At 51.9% G+C, this 18,940-nt stretch overlaps 3 protein-coding genes across 3 annotated transcripts; 2 read left to right on the top strand and 1 right to left on the bottom strand.

The window, feature by feature from the left end:
- Positions 1 to 179: 179 nt before the first annotated feature.
- On the top strand, positions 180 to 4,297 carry NCLIV_019320 (conserved hypothetical protein; the record flags this gene model as incomplete). The annotated part of the gene is made up of 9 exons (XM_003882126.1): positions 180 to 191; positions 707 to 742; positions 1,259 to 1,327; positions 1,446 to 1,514; positions 1,750 to 1,795; positions 2,388 to 2,476; positions 2,912 to 3,146; positions 3,642 to 3,896; positions 4,125 to 4,297. 9 exons carry the CDS (start codon positions 180 to 182, stop codon positions 4,295 to 4,297), a joined length of 984 nt encoding a protein of 327 aa, XP_003882175.1.
- A 1,332-nt stretch (positions 4,298 to 5,629) lies between these two features.
- NCLIV_019310 (putative GMC oxidoreductase) lies at positions 5,630 to 13,680 on the bottom strand (the record flags this gene model as incomplete). Its single annotated transcript, XM_003882125.1, has 12 exons — positions 5,630 to 5,687; positions 6,400 to 6,639; positions 7,241 to 7,640; positions 8,064 to 8,172; positions 8,497 to 8,646; positions 8,903 to 9,056; positions 9,288 to 9,521; positions 9,907 to 10,249; positions 10,737 to 10,860; positions 11,598 to 11,927; positions 12,506 to 12,777; positions 13,245 to 13,680. 12 exons carry the CDS (start codon positions 13,678 to 13,680, stop codon positions 5,630 to 5,632), a joined length of 2,850 nt encoding a protein of 949 aa, XP_003882174.1.
- Positions 13,681 to 16,032: 2,352 nt separating this feature from the next.
- Positions 16,033 to 18,903, top strand: NCLIV_019300 (putative zinc knuckle domain-containing protein; the record flags this gene model as incomplete). Its single annotated transcript, XM_003882124.1, has 6 exons — positions 16,033 to 16,116; positions 16,535 to 16,697; positions 16,996 to 17,111; positions 17,723 to 17,930; positions 18,270 to 18,321; positions 18,870 to 18,903. 6 exons carry the CDS (start codon positions 16,033 to 16,035, stop codon positions 18,901 to 18,903), a joined length of 657 nt encoding a protein of 218 aa, XP_003882173.1.
- Positions 18,904 to 18,940: the final 37 nt, after the last annotated feature.

Here is an 18,940-nt window from a genome sequence, read left to right as displayed (position 1 = left end):
GTTTGCGTTCTTGTCGCTCTCATGAGTCTGTTCTAAGAACGGCGGCTGTCAAGAAGCAAAACGCGTTTTTCTTGAGGGGTCGTCGACGCCGCCCGCTTCTTCCCAGAAGTTCGGGTTTCTTCAGGCGACGCTGGCATCGATGAACGCGCCGTCATGTTGAGATATTTATTCCGAAGAAAATGGAGGAAAACGTAGGCTGCAGATCGTCTTCTTTTTGCCGTTTGTTTCCTTTTCGCTTCCGATCCGTATCATGGTCTTTCCTTACTTTGCGTTCTCGCCCCTTCCTCCCTGCTCGTCTTCTCTGCGAGACCTCCTCCTTTCCTTTTCTGTTTTGTGCCTTCCGCAAACACGCCTACGCCACTAAATAAAACATTTATATCCGTATATTTATGTAGATTCCTACGTGTATAAATACCTCTGGATTCATAGTTGTATCGGCGCGTAGGCTCTGTGGTTCAGAAGTGGAAAACCGCGTGGGTCTGTACACAAGGATCAAAAAGCAGTTCATCACCAGCCTGCGTCCCGATGCCTTGCGTGCGAGTCTTCGATATTGCCGCTGACAGACGCAAAACCGGGACAGTTCTGTTTCTGCATTTCTCTCGGGAAGAGAAAACTTCTGTCTAGAAACGGTTTTGGAAACCGCGTTCCGCTGCGCTTCTCTTTCCTCTCGGTTCGAACCTCGCTTTTTTCTGCATTTTCCTCTCAGGCTGTGCGACAGGGGATCCTCGAGAAGGCAAGCAAGGTACGTTCCCTGTCCTTTCCTTTTCTTACCTTTCCTCTCTCTGTTCCCATCTCCCCGTCACTACTGTTCCTTTCTTTCTTCATCCACACGCCACAAACGATACTTATATCTTTCTATATACATACATATGTTTTTAGATATGTATAGATGTGGAGATAGATGTAGCATTTGTTGCATCCTGAGTCATTTGTTGTGCCTCTGTCTTTGGTTGTTCCTCTACTCTTCGTGAAAGCTTCTCCACGCGCGTTGATGCCTGGCTTTGTCCGTTGTCTGTCATCGTCCTTGACTTGTGTCTTGTCTCTCTTCCCGACTTCGCCGCTTCCTTCGCCGCAGGATGTAACGACGTGGAAAGCTCGGCGCTGTCTCTTGCGGCCCGAGGCGCTCTGGTATGCCAAGACAGCAGACGATCCGTCTTCCCCTTCGTCAGATTCCTGTTCGGCCTCGTCTCCTTGCTCTCCTCCTTGTTCTCCTTCTTGTTCCCTTTCTCCGTCGTCGTCTTCTTCGTGGTCGTCTCAGGCGCAAGTCTCTGGATCTGCGAAGCGTCAAGGCCGGTGGACATTCATTCCTCTGCGAGATTGCGTCCAGGTAGGCATCTCTCTGTTTTCTTTTTCGTTCTTTCCCGTCCTTCTCAGGCCCGATTCCTTGTCTCTTCCGCGAATCAGTTTCCCGTCATTTGGAAATGCTTCTTTTCTGTTTCCCGCAGCTGGTCGCCCCTCCGCACGATGCATGCAGTTTCCTGCTGCAGACGCGCGAACGCTCTCACTACTGGAAAGTGAGCAGGCACAGGAAGGCGGAAACGAGGGAAAACGCGGGGAGGGAATGAGAAACAGCCACGGAGCTATCACGGGAGAAACGCGCAAAAAGATGCTTCCGTGCACTCTCGCCTGAGAAAAGCGTTCAGACGCTTTTGTTTCCACGCAGAAGTGCACCCAGAGGCCGAGCGCAAGAGAGAAACGAAAGGGTCAAGATGCGACTGGTTTTCCCGTTTCTTTCCGTTTTTCTCTTAGGCAAAGTCTCAAACGGAACGCGACGCTTGGCTCCATGCGTTGGCGAGTAAGACCGACTGTGAACTTGGATGGGTGTAACAAAGATGGTCCGGGCACAGACGGAAAAGAGGGAAACGGCAAAACTTTGACACGAAAGAGGCAAGACGGGACGAGAAGAGGGAGACAGACAACGGAAAAGACGCAGCGAAGCAGCCGTGCAGCCGTGAAGAGGGCTGAGGTTTCAGGGTGCGGTCCAAAGCCGATAGGCGCAGAGCGCGGGGCGTCGAGAGGCGAGGCCTGCAAGAACGAGAGAGAGAGGGAGAGAGAGGAAGAGAGAGAGAGGAAGAGAGAGAGAGGGAGAGAGAGAGGAAGAGAGAGAGGGAGGAAGAGAGAGAGAGAGGAAGAGAGGGAGAGAGAGAGGGAGAGAGGGAGAGAGAGAGGAAGAGAGGCAGAGAGAGAGGAAGAGAGGCAGAGAGAGAGGAAGAGAGGAAGAGAGGGAGAGAGAGAGGGAGAGAGAGAGGAAGAGAGGGAGAGAGAGAACAGGGCGTAAATCCATCAGGAACCGGGTGAACCGGGACGGCCCCATGACACGGCAAAACGCAAAAGGAAGGACCGAGGAGAGACTCGGACCCTCTTGGTTGACATGTCCTCTTCTCCAGCGCAGTGTATCTCCATCCGCGAGGGCGACTTGCTGAGAGACGTTGAACGCCGCATTCGCGAGGGAGAAGAGAGGCGAGCTTCCACGATGGTGCGTCTTTTTGTGTCTTGTGTCTCTCTGGAATACCCTCTGACTGGGCTCTCTCGGCCCGACGGTTTCCTCCCCTGTTTCCCTGTCGCCTCTGTTTCGCGCTTCAGTCGCTCCCGGCATTTCCACTCGTACCTCTGCTGTTATCTTTCTCGCTCTTTCGTTTTTGCGGCACACGCTTTTGGTTTCTCGTATTGGCCGCAAGCGATACACTTTGGCGGCAGCCCACTGTTCCTCGATTTTCTTCCGGATTCTCTCTCCTTTTTGCTACAGTGCCTGGCGTGTGTGCGTGGTCCTGCCCGAGAGCACTCTGTGTTCCGCTTCCTGAAAACCCGCGTGTGCCGCCGCGCTCTTCTTTGGAGGGTTCCTCACTTCAGGCTGCGCGTCAGCCCTTCGCTTTCTGCAGTCTGCGTTTTCAGTTTGTCTCTTTTTCTTCAGCTCCAGTCGCTGGAAAGCATGTACAGGCTGGACGGGACTCTGTCGTTTATCGACACCCAAGAACTGCTTGCGGGGTTTGTCGTCGACTTTTACCGCACCCTGGCGGATCGAAAAGAGAAGCGAGAGAGAGAAGAGAAAGCGCGAGACGGGGATAGGCACGAGGGAGGCCCTTACGAACAATCGGAGGAAGAGGCAGAGAGCCTGTTTGGCTACATGACAGACGACACTGCCCCGCGTAAGCTGGCGTCTTCTCCACCTTCTAGACGGTTGTGGCGGCGTTTGCTTCGTCTTGTGTCAGCTGCTGAGTTCCGGGGTTTTGCGGTCTTTTCTGGCGCCGTGAATCGCGCCATCGCATCCCTGGGTCTCCTCGGTGCTTCCGTTCTTTGCGGGGCTGTATGGCCATCTTTATCCCTCCCCTTCCGTTCTTTTTCTCGATTCGTGGGGACTCTCGTCCCTGTGGTTTCGCATCTCTCTCCGGCTTCGGCCTCCCTTTCCCCCTGTTTTCTCTTTTCTTTTCTCTCTCGCATGTCTTCCTGGAGCGTACGGTGTGCGCGCCCTCTGGGGAACCAGCCGACGGCCTAGCGCTTAGACGAAACGTCGTCGCTCCGCCTCTTCAGCACTCGCGGCATTTCTCAAATTCTGCCGCTCGCCCGCGTTCCCTTCTTTCCTCTGTTCATGTCTCTCTTCTTGCCTGTCCGCGTTTCGTTTGTCTCCGCTTGTCTCTGTGCAGCCCAATTTACGCTTCAGCAAGTGCTAGCCTACATTCGTTCCTACGACCCAGAGAGCGAAGCACCAACAGGAGCGCGTCACCGCGAGGGAGAACGCGGGAAGGAGACAGCGACAGAAGGAGGAAGACGCGAAGCGACAAAGACCGCCGCGACGGAGCGAGACGCCGACGGAGGAGGAAAGGGAAGGGCCAAGGAGAGAAACAGCGAAGAGCACGAAGACGAAGATACCGATCAACAAGCAAAACAGGAAAGGAAAGGTAATCCCGATAAATGGGACGCGAACGAAGCGCGCGCCGAACGGAGCGATTGAGAAGACCAGACCTATTCTATGCATCCTTCTTTTCGTTTCCGTTCTCTTGGTGCCACCTTTTAGAGTCGCAGCGCTCGTGAGGGTGTTCCCCAAGCTCGTGTTTTTGTCTTGGCTCTTCAGGGTTCCGGAATCGAATCGCGTGTCGTCTGTGTGTTTCCTGTCGTGTTTTCTTTAGAGATCCGAGAGTGGCTAGAGGAAGTCATCTTTCCTCGTTTCATGGGATCTTCGATTATCCAGCGAAGAATCGCCCAACTAGCCGCTTCGCGGACGGTTGTCAGCTGGGGCTGCGATCCCCTTCGGAGCCCGCTGCTGTGCTCCCTCGAGCACACAGGCGGCCTCTCGCGATAGAACGACGGTCTACCGAAACCTCGGAAATGTAACTTGAACTTCAAAGGTCAAAATCGATTAGAAGCGTTCTTTTGGCATTCTGGGTCGGGCCTTGAGAGAGCAGGGCGATTCTGTTCAGGCTTTTGGTGGCTCGGCTGCGGTCTCGTTTCGGCGCTTGGTGTCCAAACTCTTTTTCGACGCGACTCGAGTCTTGTGTCTAGGTCTTTTGCTACATGATTTGCGACATTTTCAAGAACCAACAGATCGTTTCCAATCGGGCTATAAAAGAGGCAGCACAAATGGAGCGACGTAGACGTTCAGGTGAACAGACAGCAGTAGATGGAACAGGCAAACCCAGAAAGGCCTCCGCAAAGGTGTCTCTGGAATTCCGCACAGAGCCGCGTGGACGTAAGTTTTTGAGTCTATTAGAGTACGCCTAGCTGGACGCGTTCAGGATAGCGGGCTTGGGTAAAACCCGAGGTATCCGTGAGAGTGGAAAGACTTAGAGTTGATTCACACTCTCGCGTTTGTTTCTCAAATCTTCCTCAGCACTGCACTGTCCCAGATACACCCCGTTGTGTCCGCCGCGAACGGTGGCAGCGGCGAGCTGACACGAATCCGCGGTGTTTTCTCTCTGCGCACGCGAGGCAATTTCTCGAAGTTGCGAGGTTCAGCCGCTACTGCGCATCGTTGCGGAAACAGAGCAGAGGGTGGGGAAGGAACGGAAGGTCTTTCTAACAGGGAACCAGTTGCGCGGAAACGGAGAGACACAAACACTGGCGGAAAACCGAGACAAGTGACGGCGAGAACGACGCAGATGCATTTTTGCACATGCATTAATGGTTAATGGGACTTGGTTCCAGGTTAGGCTTCCCCCTGGATAAAAGGAAACCTAAGGACAAAGGGTACGGGTGGTGCTCTCTCCCTTCTCTGCGTTCGCGAAAGAAAAAGCCTCGAAAACCTGCTGCGCGCGTCCATACAAACAGCGAACAATACGCAACATCCACACACAACATTTGCAGACACACCAGAATATACAAAACCGCCTGTCGCACTCCTCCCGCCATCGGACCCCTGGCGTAGCCCACAGCGGGTGCGTCGAGGTATGCACGCATATGACGAGACAAGGAAGTTTTTGTGAACGGCGAGAGAGGGAGAGAGGCACACAAAACCGGGGGGAAGCTGGGCCCGCATGCCGACCGTCGGCTGTCTCGTAGACAGGAGGAAGCCTATCCAGGCGGGAGTTTTTTGAGGCCTCTGCGACGGCGGAAACGGAGGTAGGCAAAGTGCGGTGAAGTCTAGAAGCTGTTTCTTGTTTCCGTTCCTTGAAGCAAGGTTTCTCAGCACACGCCCTCAGGCGCCTGCTCTTTCGGAACGGCTCTGAGCCTCCAGTTTTCTCAGTGCGGCGTAGCTGCAACACCAGCCAACACACAAAGAGACTCCATAGCGGCAGAAGCGGTCGGAGCTTCACAGTCCTCTCCAGACAAACATGCAGATCGATAGGCGTGCATATTTATAGATACGCACACACCTACCCGTGTATATAATTATATACATATATGTATTTATTCATATAAATATATATATGTTTATATATATATATATATATATATATATATATTGAGAGAGAGATGCAGAGAGATGAATGCAGGGCACTGCATGTGTGCACATTTGTAATTGTACGGGTAATTTGGAAAAGCCACTACCTGTGGAACGTCCATGATTTTTTTTTTTCTCACTGAGGCTTTCCTGCCTTTCACGTGTTTCCATTTCACTCTCCTTGTCGTGTATTTTTCTTTCCAAACGGTGACACACACGACTGAAGCCTGGTTTTCCCGGTGAACGCTAAGTCCTAGCACAGACGTCGAAGATTCTCGGAGGCGAGAAACACGAGTCAAGTCCCCTTTGCGCGCTCTGAAGTTCGGGTTTGGAGCGGCGTTTCACCTTTTTCGGTACGCCTTTCACCCGACTCCAACTTTCCGCTGATCAGAAAGCCTCGATAATCGCGAGGCCGTCCTCGCGGTGCGAGTGCAGTTACAGCCGCTCGCCTGTGTCGGCCAAGTTCTCTCTGTTGTCTTTTTCGATGCCTTTTTTTCGGAAAGCTCCACGATTCTATCTCTCACCGTCCCATGAGCAGAAGTGTCGCGGTTGGGTTGCCACGAGTGATTTGGGGGAGAACAGAAGCGTCGACAATCGAGAGGCCGTCTAGGCCTTTAACGCGGAAGAGATCGTCCACGACAGTTCCCATTTCGGCGGTCCCGGCGTGATGCCAAATGCTGCTCATGTAAGTCAAAACGTACTCCGCAATTTCCTTGGGGTCGTCCGGTGCTGAAGCAGAAGAAAGAAATGCAGGCACGTCTCGCCTAGAAAAGGCAGCACAACGTGGAACCCAGACTGGCTACGTGCTGCCAAAAAGCCTAGCCGCGACGGGAGTTTTGAAGGACTAAGATCGCTGTTCTGTTCAAGCACACATTTGCCTGTGGACGCGGCAATCTACGTATAGGCGCATACAGCTACCAATACCTGCGAATATTGGCGTATATGCGTTTCTTGCTGTAGATTCCGGTATACGCAGACATGCCGCTAGAGACGCATATCCGTGCAGCGAATGTCTCGGGGCACCCAGGGAGCTCACGGGTACGATGTACATTTTGACTAGAAATGATAGACACAGAGAAGCGAAAAGGTAAACTCGACCAAGCTTGATCACGGGAGGAACTGAAAACCGGAAACGGCGAGTGAAACGAGAAACGCAGTTAAACGTGCGAGGAGTCTGAGGTCCTTGCACTCTTAAATCTAACGCCGTGACTGACTGATGTGGGAGGCTTTTGATTCTTATTGTTCTTTTGATAATGATTGTTTCGTGCGACCGTACATGGAAGCAGAGGTGGGAATGTAGCAGCCCACTGCCCAGAGGAGAGAACAGATTCTTTTTGCTGGAACCGCCTTGCCTTCGTTTCAAACTTGAGGACAAGGTCATGGTCGTCGTCCTCGCTTCCCTCTTCTGAATCGGCAACAAACTCTCTGCGTGAGTTTTCAGACGAACGGGGCGCAGCAGCGCTACAGAGGCCATAAAAGCCGTAATACGCGTCGTTCCACGGACACGTTTTCGTGTACATGCCATAGAGGAAGCGATCATCTACAACTCTGCACGTGTTGCTGCAAAGTGTCTCGTCCAGGAGTCCAGCTAGACGATGCAGGCGGAGTGTATGCACATGGGAACTGCGTGGCTGAGGTTCGGTCGTTTCCGCGTCTTCTTCGTGGCTAACCAAATCCTCCAGCAGCTGTTGCATTTCTGCGATTCTCTGCAGAGAATCCAGGCGACTCTCTCCTTTCACCGGTGTGGGGCTCTCCTTCGTTTCCCCTGACAAAGACAAGACAAACCAGCAACGGCGAAGTGACCAAATGGCCAGACACGCAAACGCCACCCATCCGCTACACAAGAAACGCGTGTACAGCCTTACTCGCACTGTATATAGAAAGTACCTATATACACACATATGGGGAGGAACGCGTAAATACGTGGATATGCGTGCATGCACACATACATATATGCGAATATATTTGTGAAAAACAGCGTCATGAGATGAGCATGTAGACGCAAATCTTCGACTCCTTTTGAGGGCAAATCGACAATTCAATAACTCCGAATATACATGTAAATATATGAGCATAATACGTTTATACATGTGCTTATGTTTCTGTTCTGTCTGCATTTCTCGCATTTTGCGTGTTCGTTTCTCTGCGCTTTAGAAGTTCTGAAGTGTTGGTTTTGACCCCCTCATACCTTCTGGGTTCTGCACGCTCATGCTCTCGTCGTTCCCGTCATTCTCGTCGTTGTCCCCGTTGTCGGAAAACGGGTATAGGTGGGCCAAGTTATCGTGATGCTTTCGGACCTTCCAAAAACGCATTGCACGTATGCATCCACATTCCTGTGACTGGGCATATATGCGTGCATGCGTGGGAGTGTCGTGTACGGTTTTAGATATGAATGCATGCACACAGCAATACAGCCAAACGAGAAACGCTGGTCTGCTTCCACACTGATCCCCAACAGGCACAGAGAAATGCAGACGTAGAGTCCTTCTTCCCGACATATATACAAATATATATATATATATATATATATATATATATATATAGACATATATGTACATAAGTACGAATATACATATATACGCAGAAGGAAGGTAGTTGGTGGACTAGAAGTGTTCGCTTACTTCTTCGAGCAACTCAGGAGTCACCGAGGTGGGCGACGTTTGCTCAAGAAGCCTCGTGACAATTTGAAGAAAAGCATCCAGAAGCATCACTGGGCAAGCTGTTTTTCCGACAGAGTCGATAAGACCGCGAAAGGCGTCTCCGTTGACACGCTGAAAAAACCGCGCAGAGACAGGAGACAAGTAAGTAACTCTTTTGGGTGGAAGTCGGAAACGAGATGTCTTTGGCCTTAGCAGTATCCTTAGGTCCATTGCCTTCCTTGGTGCATGTGTCTTTATGGGATCTTGTGCAGGAGAAGGCGGCAATTTCTGGCGAGAAGCAGCGCGGGGAAAACTCCAGCAAAGGGAAAATAGGATTCTCGAGGCGGTCTGCTGCAAAAGAGTGAGAAAATGAAGACGTGAGGCCTACTTCAATCGCCAACTGCACACCGCGAACCGCGTCGAAGAAGTCCTGGGGATCCTTAAGGTAGTTCGCCTCCACTGTCACTTTTCCGTCTTTGTCCAGCGAAACATAGCCTCGTGACTTGGGCTCCGAAGTGAAGGAAAACTGAACTGCCGTGCGGCTGAAGACCGGAACACGGGTGACAAGGAAAGCAGAGACGCGTAGGAGGAAACAATTTCGGAGCGGAGCCTGTTTAAAAATGGCAACCCACATGCACGTTCTATTTTCTGCCGAAAGCTTCGGAACCTTTTCATGCGCCTAGACGCATGCTCGCATTGGAACGAACAACTTCTACACAAGAATATTTGTGTGCGTTTTGGAAGTGTATCCTTTCCAATGAGAGGGGAATTACCTTGCGCATTCGATGCCTCTGTTAAGAACCAAGCAGACAGGCTTCAGAAATCTTTCCCTTCTGGAGAGCTGTGCACACCGACTGAAAATCTGAAACGTCGCTTCGATAACTCTGGTGTTGCGCAGATGAGGCGGGACGAGTGCGCGCGCCGCATAAATGGGCCCGTCCATGGCATGTGGACCGTACATCGTTTCGACGATGACCTGAGTGCATTTCAAAGTCCTCTCGCCTATTCTGAGACCGGACAGCCAACGAACGCACACTCGAAACATTACGCAAACTGTGCGGAAACACAGGAACATGCATATATATTTATATATATATGCATGTGCATGTGACTTCACATCTGCACAGTTGAATTCGAGAGGCAGCAAGTTTATATGTTTACCTATCGAAAGAGGACGAGAGAGGTATGCATGCATACAGACGTAGAACTCGCACCCTATTCGACCGCTGGGAAAACGCCTCAGACGTAAACGAGGGTAGCAGGCGGTCTTCTTCACGTCTCACTACGAACCAAGGAGTCGCTAGATTTGTGGGTACTCAGATGTGTATACGTGCGATACAGGTGACCGAAGGACACCGCGCGCTTCCTTTCCATTCTTGTCTCGCTTCGCACTTGAAGTCTGAGCAGTCGGGGCCGAAGGCTCTAAATCCAATGACGTCGGAAATTCGGGGTTTGCTGAAAGTCTGTTGCTGTCGCCGGGTCAGGAAGACACCAATGGGGACAGCGATTCGATCCGAGAAGCGTTGGCCCAGCTGGGGTACGTCGAGAACGAGGGGAAGACCGAGAGCCTTAATCTGCTCAGCTGGCCCCACGCCCGACTTGAAGAGGTTCACCGCCGACAAAATCGCTCCAGAAGACATGACGATTTCGCCGTCCTCTTTCACACAGGCGTGGTAGACGCGTGGAGCAAAAAACGACCCAACCTTCGACAGGAGCGTCTCAGCAGGCCTCGCGCCTGCGGAGGCAAGGAAACACAGCGAACAAAAACACATGGAAAGGGAAGGGTTGCAAAAGCGGGAAACAACGAGAACAAGTCAAAAAGGGATGGCGACACAGGCAAACACAGAAGCAGAGAAAGTCGACGAATGGAAGAAAGCGCGCTGAGATACAAACGTCCATATACATATATATATGTATATATATGCATATTATATATATATATATATATTTATGTACATGGGAGGATATACAAAAACGTGCAAGCGCATTTGTGTATCAGTTTCATGTAACGTTTGTCTCTTCTGTTTCAGAGCTTTCTGTTTGGTACCGTGCTTTGGGCGTGACCGACGCGTTCCTTCCACTTTGCGAGTTACGCCGTTGTTCCCGAATCTCGTAATGCCGAGGGGATGGCACTAGATAAAGACAACCAAAGAGTGATGCGCATTTGTGGATGCGAGGAATTGCCGCCTCGCTAGAATTTTTCATTCCGTTTGAAACCGCACCTATATTGTTTTCCCTTCTTCGTGGTGGACCTTCTCCCAGAGATGCCAGGTCGGATTCTTGCGTTCGACGATAATTGACGCATCTCGCACGAGGACGGTTGCCCGATCTGTCAAACAGAACTTTCTGGAAAGAAACACATGGGACACGCAGAGGGTAGTGAATGGACTCGAGTTCGAGGAAAAGGACTTCCGACAAAAACGACTGCGTCAAATCTGCAAGAATACACTCCTTTGACAAGCATCTACCTCCTACTAGGCCTGTAGGTGCATACGCAACTGCACTCCTTTACGGCAGCAGATGCACGTAGATGTTTGTAGATCTATGCAGTTGTATAGTCTTGAACATTTCTTTGATCGATGTTCAATGCAACTAGAATTTAGGGTAACTGTAGCATGCCTCTCTACGACCACGAGGGTATATGCGATACCGGAGAATTCGCAGAATCCATGATATGCACACCTGCCAACTGTATTTCCCACGCCATATATATATATATATATATATATATATATGCAGGCATGTGGACTTGTTTCATAGGGGTTATACAAAAAATAATGAGCACCACGTGTCTTCATTGGTCTACAAACCTTGGTATGCATATCTGCTCCTTTACATCCCACAGCTCGGTGATGATCTGTTTCTGCACAGTTAAAGGTACCTTTTCGGATCCTCAAGAAGTAGAAACACACGAAGCAACTATCCCCTGGGGTTCTTTACCCGAAACATCGATTTGGATGCGTCTGGAAACCTTTCGTGTCAAGAGAGGATACAACAGCATATCTGCAAAGGCGGTTACGAGTGTATGGCAACACAAACAAACTAACGTTGGCCAATCTGGGCTTTATGTTACGCTTTCGTACCAACACGATGTGATCGGTAAGCAGTTCGATGTTTTTCGCGGGCGTAAAATTTTCAATGCTTTCTGCTCCAGAGAACTCGTCAACCAAGAAAAGGTCTGCTGCATTCCTGAAACCCGAAGCGGAAGAATTGAAGAGCGACATGGCCCCCCAGAATTCTCCATGTCTCAATTCGGCAGATACAGGAATGGGGTACGTATAATTTTTGCCCGTCGCATCGAAGCCTCCGTGGGGCGTGAACCCTTGATCAGCTAGGCCCTGACAGATTGCTCTAGAAAAAGCGTTCTCCTGCGGCATGGGGCAGGAGACTTTGTCTTCTATCCAAGTAGAGGCCTGAGGGCATGCGCTCACAAAGGCAATTTAACACCAATAAGAACATACAAGCGGCTAGACGCATGCAAGCATGCATCTGCACACATGCCTGTACGTACACCGACACGCACATGCTTGTTCACGTGTCAGCACGCATGCACCGACAAACCCGCGAAGGAAACCACAAAAGTAGACACATCCTCTGACTACAAATCAAGAAATATGTATGTTGACAAGCAGCTAACCGGACGCACACCGAAACACGTGAGTACATAGAAACCCCCACGGGCGTGCGAGTAAAGACACACATATACAAAGCCCTCTCTACCGTTTAAATCGTGGACATATATTGAACTCTACTACAATCTTCACGCTCATGGATTCAGCATTCAGGACTACCGGGCGCCCGGCTGTAGATACCAAGACGCAGCCACACACAGTGACACATAAGTGTGATACTTCAGATACACATATACACATATGTATATGTATATAATGGCACGTTTTCATGTATGGAGGCTTGTGTGGATATCTGCGCAGTTTGCCTTGTGGTAGCGTTACTTCTGTTCTCGCACCGAACGGCGGTTTTCAGCGCGCACCTTACGAAGGGTTTTGGTGTCCCAAGAATGTCCATATTGGTCGTTGAGGAAATGGAAATACTCGTCGAGTTCCCGCACCATAATCCCCACGTTGACACTCGTGCCTCCGCCCGTGACTTTGCCGATGTGGGTCCGTACGCCTTGAGTTGTGATGACAGGCTGACTGATGCTGTCGTCGTTGATGCCGCGTCCAGCTCCATTCAAGTCCATCGCCGCAGGAGTTTGCGCTCGAGAACGCGCGTGGCCCCGCTCTATCACCAAGACCCGCTTCCCTTGAAGAGGCACAAGAAAAAGGAAGGGAACCAAATGGCATACTAGAAGGAAGCGCGTAGGAATGTATGCAGTTCTGCATGTGTATACGCACACAACGTGCGAGGTGTGGAGCCTGGTTTGAGATCGAGGGATAGTCCACGCCTGTTCTGGCTGTTTGCAGTGACCTTTTGACTCCACGCCAATGAGCAGTTTCTGCTGGATACACGTTCACGCAAGTAGCAATGCAGATGCGCCAGCACCAGCCCCTCCCTTCCTGGCTACCCATGGCAAAAGGAAGAGTCTCATACTGGCATGTGCGAATCGGTTTCCTGTGAGAGTCGAAGGGGAGATACACGACTTTGTTAGGCTCTCGTCACCATGTGCCTGTTTTCGCCCCGTAAAACGGTCCTAGTTGTACAGACCCTGAGAAATCCCCCGTCCGTGTCGGTTCCCCAAGCCGCGATTCGTTCGTTTTCTGGCGAGGTACCTGCGTCGGCCATGGTTCTAGCAAACGGACATCCAGCAGCTCCAGCCCCAACGACGATGTAGTCAAACACTTCTTGAGGGCGCCGCGCTCCCTCAACTCCCTCGACATGTCTCTCGTAAAAAGGCGTTCGTATCGTTGGCTCGACGCCAGATCGCAGCCACTCCCAAGGAGAAGAGCGAAGCGCAGTGAAAAACTGACTCAGAGAACTCGACCAGGAGTCGGCCGTCGGCGGGCCGTCCTCGGGGGAGGGAGGCGAGGGGGGTATCTGGTTCTTTGCTTGGTCCTCATGGTCGGAGGGCGAAGGGGATGCAGAGTAAGCAGAAGCGAACTGGCGAGAGACGAACAAGAGAGCGAGGACGGAGAGAAAAAGGCAGTGAGAGGGTCTCCACCTGAGCAGCGGCTTTGACGCCGCAGGAAGCAGCTGTGGGCGAGTCATGGTTTTGAAACGCGCGGACCCCAAGTCAGTACCCAAGAAAGAACTGACGAAAGAAAAGGACATGCCAGAGAGGCTGAGAGGTCAACCGGAATCGAAACGGTACGGGGAGAATGTGCGGATCCAGGAGTAACGACAGGCGCAGAAGCGGACCCGAAAGCTCAGTCCGAACGGCAAAAAGGGATACAAACTGGCGGAGAAGAGAACCAACAAAACAGCCAGAAGAGAGGAAAGTGTCAGGCCTTCGGGAAGAACCTGTTGGACGGTCGCATTAAGCACAAGAATGGAAGAGAGTCACGAAAAACACGAGAGTACGGCACTTGAATGTCAGTGACCGAAATCTCGGTTGAAAGCTCGTATGCATTGAAAAGGCAGAAAAAACCTGCAAGCTTGTCTCTAAACATTTGCTGACACGGTTTCGGATCCGGAGTCAACCTGCATTTCGCTTCAAAGATCGTCCGCCGACAACTGTCCTATTTCCCGGCCATCTCATTCACGGTTACAACCCAGTGCTCAACGCGTAGGTCGACGAGTGTTTCATGCCTAGGGCCATGGTAGCACAAATTACAGACAGTCTGGTGACATCGGAAAAGAACCGAAACATCACACACTTAGGTAGCCAAATAAAGAAGTTCAGGAGACGAGACCTGACAAGTGAAGTGACGAGGCGGTAGATGCATGGCGATCTGCATTCTTACAGGGATAAAAAAAGCAAGACGTGCGACTGTTCGAGACCGAAAACGACTTTTTGAAAGGGTGTGCATACGACCTTTCTCTTTCTCGTTCTTGGGAAGAGCGGCCCAGTTTTCATTCTTCCGTGCGCACAAAAGGAGGAATCGCCCTTTTCGCCAGCGTTTTACACTGTACTGTTTTCTTCTGGTTGCAGTGTAGATAATAGCGGCCTACGTGACGAACTTTCGAGGCGCGATGGTACTTCTCTTTCCTCCGCTTTCTTCTTAGAACACACACCCAAGTCCCTCTACAGACGTGCACGTCATCGAAATTCAGCTTCGAGACCAGAGAGTACATAGAGGGTCTAAACCAGAATTTGGGAAGTCTGAATTTCTCTTTCTGAGGAGACGCACAGACACCCCAATTTACTCGCGAAACAACGACGCACTTGCGAATGTCGGGGATCTGTGGGGTGAATGAAGAAGGCATTTCGGTTGCTCTGTGCCAGCGCCGAGTTCAAAGGCGTACGCCTCTATTTCCCTTCCTTTCTACCACTTTAAGAATGGTGAGAATAGCAGTTTGAATAGCAGTGGCAAGAACGCGCAAGTTACGTTCCTGACTCCTCGAGACCTAGAGAACCTGTGACAGTGTTGTTTCAGCTGTGTACAGGAGGGTGAGAAACCCATTGTTACCTTACGAATTGAAGTGTATGCAGCTTCACGTGGAAAGCTATGGAGTACTGTGTCCTTCGGAAGGGAAATGCCTCAGAAAGAGGCCGGTACGGGTGCGAAACGGTGTCGCTGTTCCTGTCCTGCTAAGAACCACCAGGCTAGCGCATACTTTAAGTACCCGCTTTCCGCTCAAATTCGCGAAGTCAGGCGACAAAAAAGGGGAGAAAACTAGAGAAAGCGGTAAGGAAGAGAAGACAAACAATGAAAAGCGACGGCGGAGTTCCTTCCGGTTCAAATCCTTTAAAGCAACGGCACAAATTTTCTTTCCCCGCCATGTGAGAAAACTTGGCCACGCTGACGACAGCTGGCGGACTCAACAGACTGCGCTTGGCTCCAGCGACTCCTTCTTCATTTCGATCTTCTCTGAGGAAATAAAAGGAAATCTTGAAACTCAACATGATGGAGAATCTGTTTATGTGAACGAAAACGGTGGTGATCTGCGGTGGTCAATCACTTAGTACTGAGAGAGAGTCAACGGGGTCAGGGAACAACAGGAGTAGGAACGCCGTCTCGGTGTCTTTTCCCGGATTTTTTTCAGTATCCGCCGTAAAGGTCCATTTCTTCTGCATGAACCCGCCGACCTTTCGGTTCTTTCCGGTTTTTCTTTCGCGTTTCTCGTGTTTCTACCCCTCCGTCTCGACAGGAGAGCACCCGAGAATCCTTTTCGCGACTCCGGTTTTTCTTCGATTATGTTCTCATTCTCTCGACGAGTTGTCGCAAAACGTGTCCCGGCCGCACGGTTCAAGTGCTCCATTGAATGTTCAACGCCCACAATTCTCCCCTTCTCTCCCGTCCTTCTCCGTAGCTGGGATTGAAGCGGAGATTCGCCAGAAGAGCACTTTTCGGGGCGTTCTTTGCCGCGGGTTCTTGCGCCGGTCGTGTCGCTCTCTTCCTGTACCCTGACCGTTTTCCCCTCCCCCATTGAAAACGGTTTCTGCGATTTTTCCCCAAGATGCCCGCCACAGTCACCAACGTTCGCATGCCCGACAGCAATCGGGTTCCTGTCTCGCTGACTCTTCGAACACACGCCATTTGGGTAGGCCGCCTTTCCAGAGCTTGATTTCTTCCTTGCCTGACAATTTGATCTTTTCGCTCCTTGCTGGACCTGTTTGCTTCTTCTTAAGCTCCTGACCCTCACATCTACATTTCAAGACGCTCTTTTCTGTGTAAGTCTGGCTCTGTGCCTCTCTACCTGTTTCAAGGCCTGTGTTGTCTTGCCAGGTACACCGCCGCGTTGTCTCTCTGTGGAGCGTTCTTTCAGTCTATCTTCCTCCGTACTGTGCCCTCTCCTCTCTGTCTTATCTCTCTGTTTTCCCATCTCTCCAGTCTCTCTCTGTTTCCTACAGACAACCAGTGCCGCCTTTGGGCGTGCAGATTTGCTTTGAAAGGCATTTGAACGCTGCGCCCTCGAATCTCGACCTCCCTCGCATGTGTTCTTTTTCTCCTCTTTTCAGAGAGACACAGTTGGGCACGATCCGTACGCCCCACAAGGCTCAGAAAACACAGCCGCTGCAGATGCGTCCCTGCGAGACAAGGCGCAAGAACTGCTGGTCCTTGCTCGTCTCACAGGATCCGTCGCATCTCGCACGCCTGGCGCATGCGCGAAATGCAAACAAGGTACGGTGTACTTTTCTCGTGCCATCCGCGTTTCCTGCCTTTCCTCGACGGACGCATCAGGAATCGTCCTCTCCCTCTCTCGCCTTCTCTCTGCGGCACTCGCTCTCTGTTCTCTGCCACTTTAGATCCTCTCTGCGTCTTTCCAGCGGGCGTTTTCTCTCTGTCTCGCTGTCTGTGCTTGCGGGCGTGTTCTGCCCATCACTCGTCCTCTCTATCAGTCTTGCTCTGTATCCCTCCCGCTGTCGGTCTGTTTCTTCTTTCCACTGAAATTTCGTCTGGTCTCTGCGGCTTTCTGCAGTCGGACACCTAGCCTACCAGTGCCGCAATATGCTGACCGGCTCGACAGACGCACCTGACGATGCACAGCTGGCCTTTCGCCGCGTTCAGGAAAGAGACGAGGAGGAAGACGACAAGGTGAGATACCTTACCTTTTCGCCTTTCTTTTCCCAGTTTTTTACACCTCTGGTTTTCTCTCCGGCGTCCACTTCTTGTAGACATCCACTTCGTCGTGTGCTTGTATAGTGTGGACGAAACGTGTATTCACCTTCCTGAATGTGGGCACCAAGGTCACCTCCCCGAGATTGCCTGCCTTGACGCTGAAGCCCAGCAATCTGTTTCGTCGTTTGCTTTGCTAGCGAGAAGACAAAGCCTTTCGTTTTCTTCCCTTCACAGGCTGAAGCACTAACAAGGCGACACGGGGTCTCGAGACAAGCTGAGGGTTTAGGGTCTCAGCAGTATCGCCCTTGTGCGTTTTCAGTTAACGTAGCCTAGCTCGATTCCGCCTTTGTGGTTCTCGACTCGTGAGAAGTATGTGCGGACGCACCACAGCTTCCTTCCCAGACTGTCCCCCCCGTCTCGGGTAGCGCTCCGGTCTGTTCTTTTTAGACATGAGGAACTGGCCCAGCCCCGCGGAGTGCGCAAACGCGCGGGGAATCTCTCGCAGCCTTTCCTCTTTCCTGCGGCGTGGTAGATTGGACGTGGGCATCTTGGGTGCATTGAGAGGTGCGTTTTCCGGTTTTCTGCAGAGAGCTCGAGAGGCACTCGGCATAGCGACGGACTCGGAGGAGAGCGACAACGACTTTCTGCGGCGGAAACGCATGCGCACAACCACGCCGAGCGGCGCGGGCGTCTCGCGTTCGGCGGAGAAGAAGAAAAAGTCGCGGAAAGTCTCCTCTTCGTCAAGCAGCGACAGCGGCTCCGATAGCAGCAGCTCGGACAGTGAGAGTGAGAGAGGTGAGGCGAAAGAGACAGGAAGAGGAAAGACTGGACCCGTGCCACAACGTGGAGGTTGAGCGCGTCGGCAGTCTCCAGAGGCATGTGACAGCGTCCGCCGTCCAGTTTTTCAGCCAGGCGCAGATGGAGACGGAGCCGCGCGTCAGATGATGCTTGTCCCGGTCGGGTGAGGCAACAGCGGGCGGTGCGTGGCCGGCAGGCAGAGTGGCATGGGCGGCGAAGGCCAGGGATCAGAGAGAAGGAGAGGGAAGGGAGAAGTGCATGCGCATGTCAAAAAACCTTTCAACCCTGAAGGAAGGAAAATCCGTGCTGAAGCGCTTTCTTTGGTGCCCCGTGCAGAGAGGAAAAAGCGCAAGCGCAAGGCGAAGAAGCAGAAAAAACGTGACCGGAAGTAAGAACTGGCTCTGTGAAAACGCGTCTCTCTCCCTTCGTTCTTCATTCCCGCCACTCTCTGTTTTACGTCGAGGCCGCTTTCCGATTGCGTCCTTTCCTCTTGGGTAACCCCTTTCCCCTTTGCCCGCCGAGAGATTCCGTCTTCGCCTTCAGCCCAGTGGGCGCCGTAGCCTCTCATCGCCTCCCCAGTGTCTCTCTTTTTCGCGCTTTTTTGTCGGGCGCCGTCTTGTCGCTTTCGCTGTGTTTGTCGCCGCCTCCATGCTCAGAACTCCCATGGTTTCCCCGTTTTCTCCGCTCGTCTCTTCATTCAAATGCCCGTGGCCCTGGTGTGTCGTGTACAGGCTGTAAGCCTTCCCGCCACGGAGGTGCGTGGGGGCTTTTACTGCGACCCGTCTGCATGCGTCTCACTCCGTCTATCGTCGCTGTGTTTTGTTCTCCACTTTCTTTGTGTCCGGGGAAGGCGCGGCACTGTCGTCCGGCCTCGCCCATCAGGCTTTTCCCATCTCTGTTCTTTCCTTTCTTTCCCTCTGCTTCGCGTTTTCGCAGGTCGAAGAGCAAGAAGAGAAAGACGCGGGGATGAGCGCCGCAGGAACGAGCGGCATCGGCCACACGAGAAC

The sequence above is a fragment of the Neospora caninum genome, chromosome VI, assembly GCF_000208865.1.
Source record: "Neospora caninum Liverpool complete genome, chromosome VI".
Classification (NCBI taxonomy): Eukaryota; Apicomplexa; class Conoidasida; order Eucoccidiorida; family Sarcocystidae; genus Neospora; species Neospora caninum.
The sequence above is the reverse complement of the archived record's forward strand: the minus strand, read 5'-3'. Positions and strand labels throughout refer to the sequence as shown.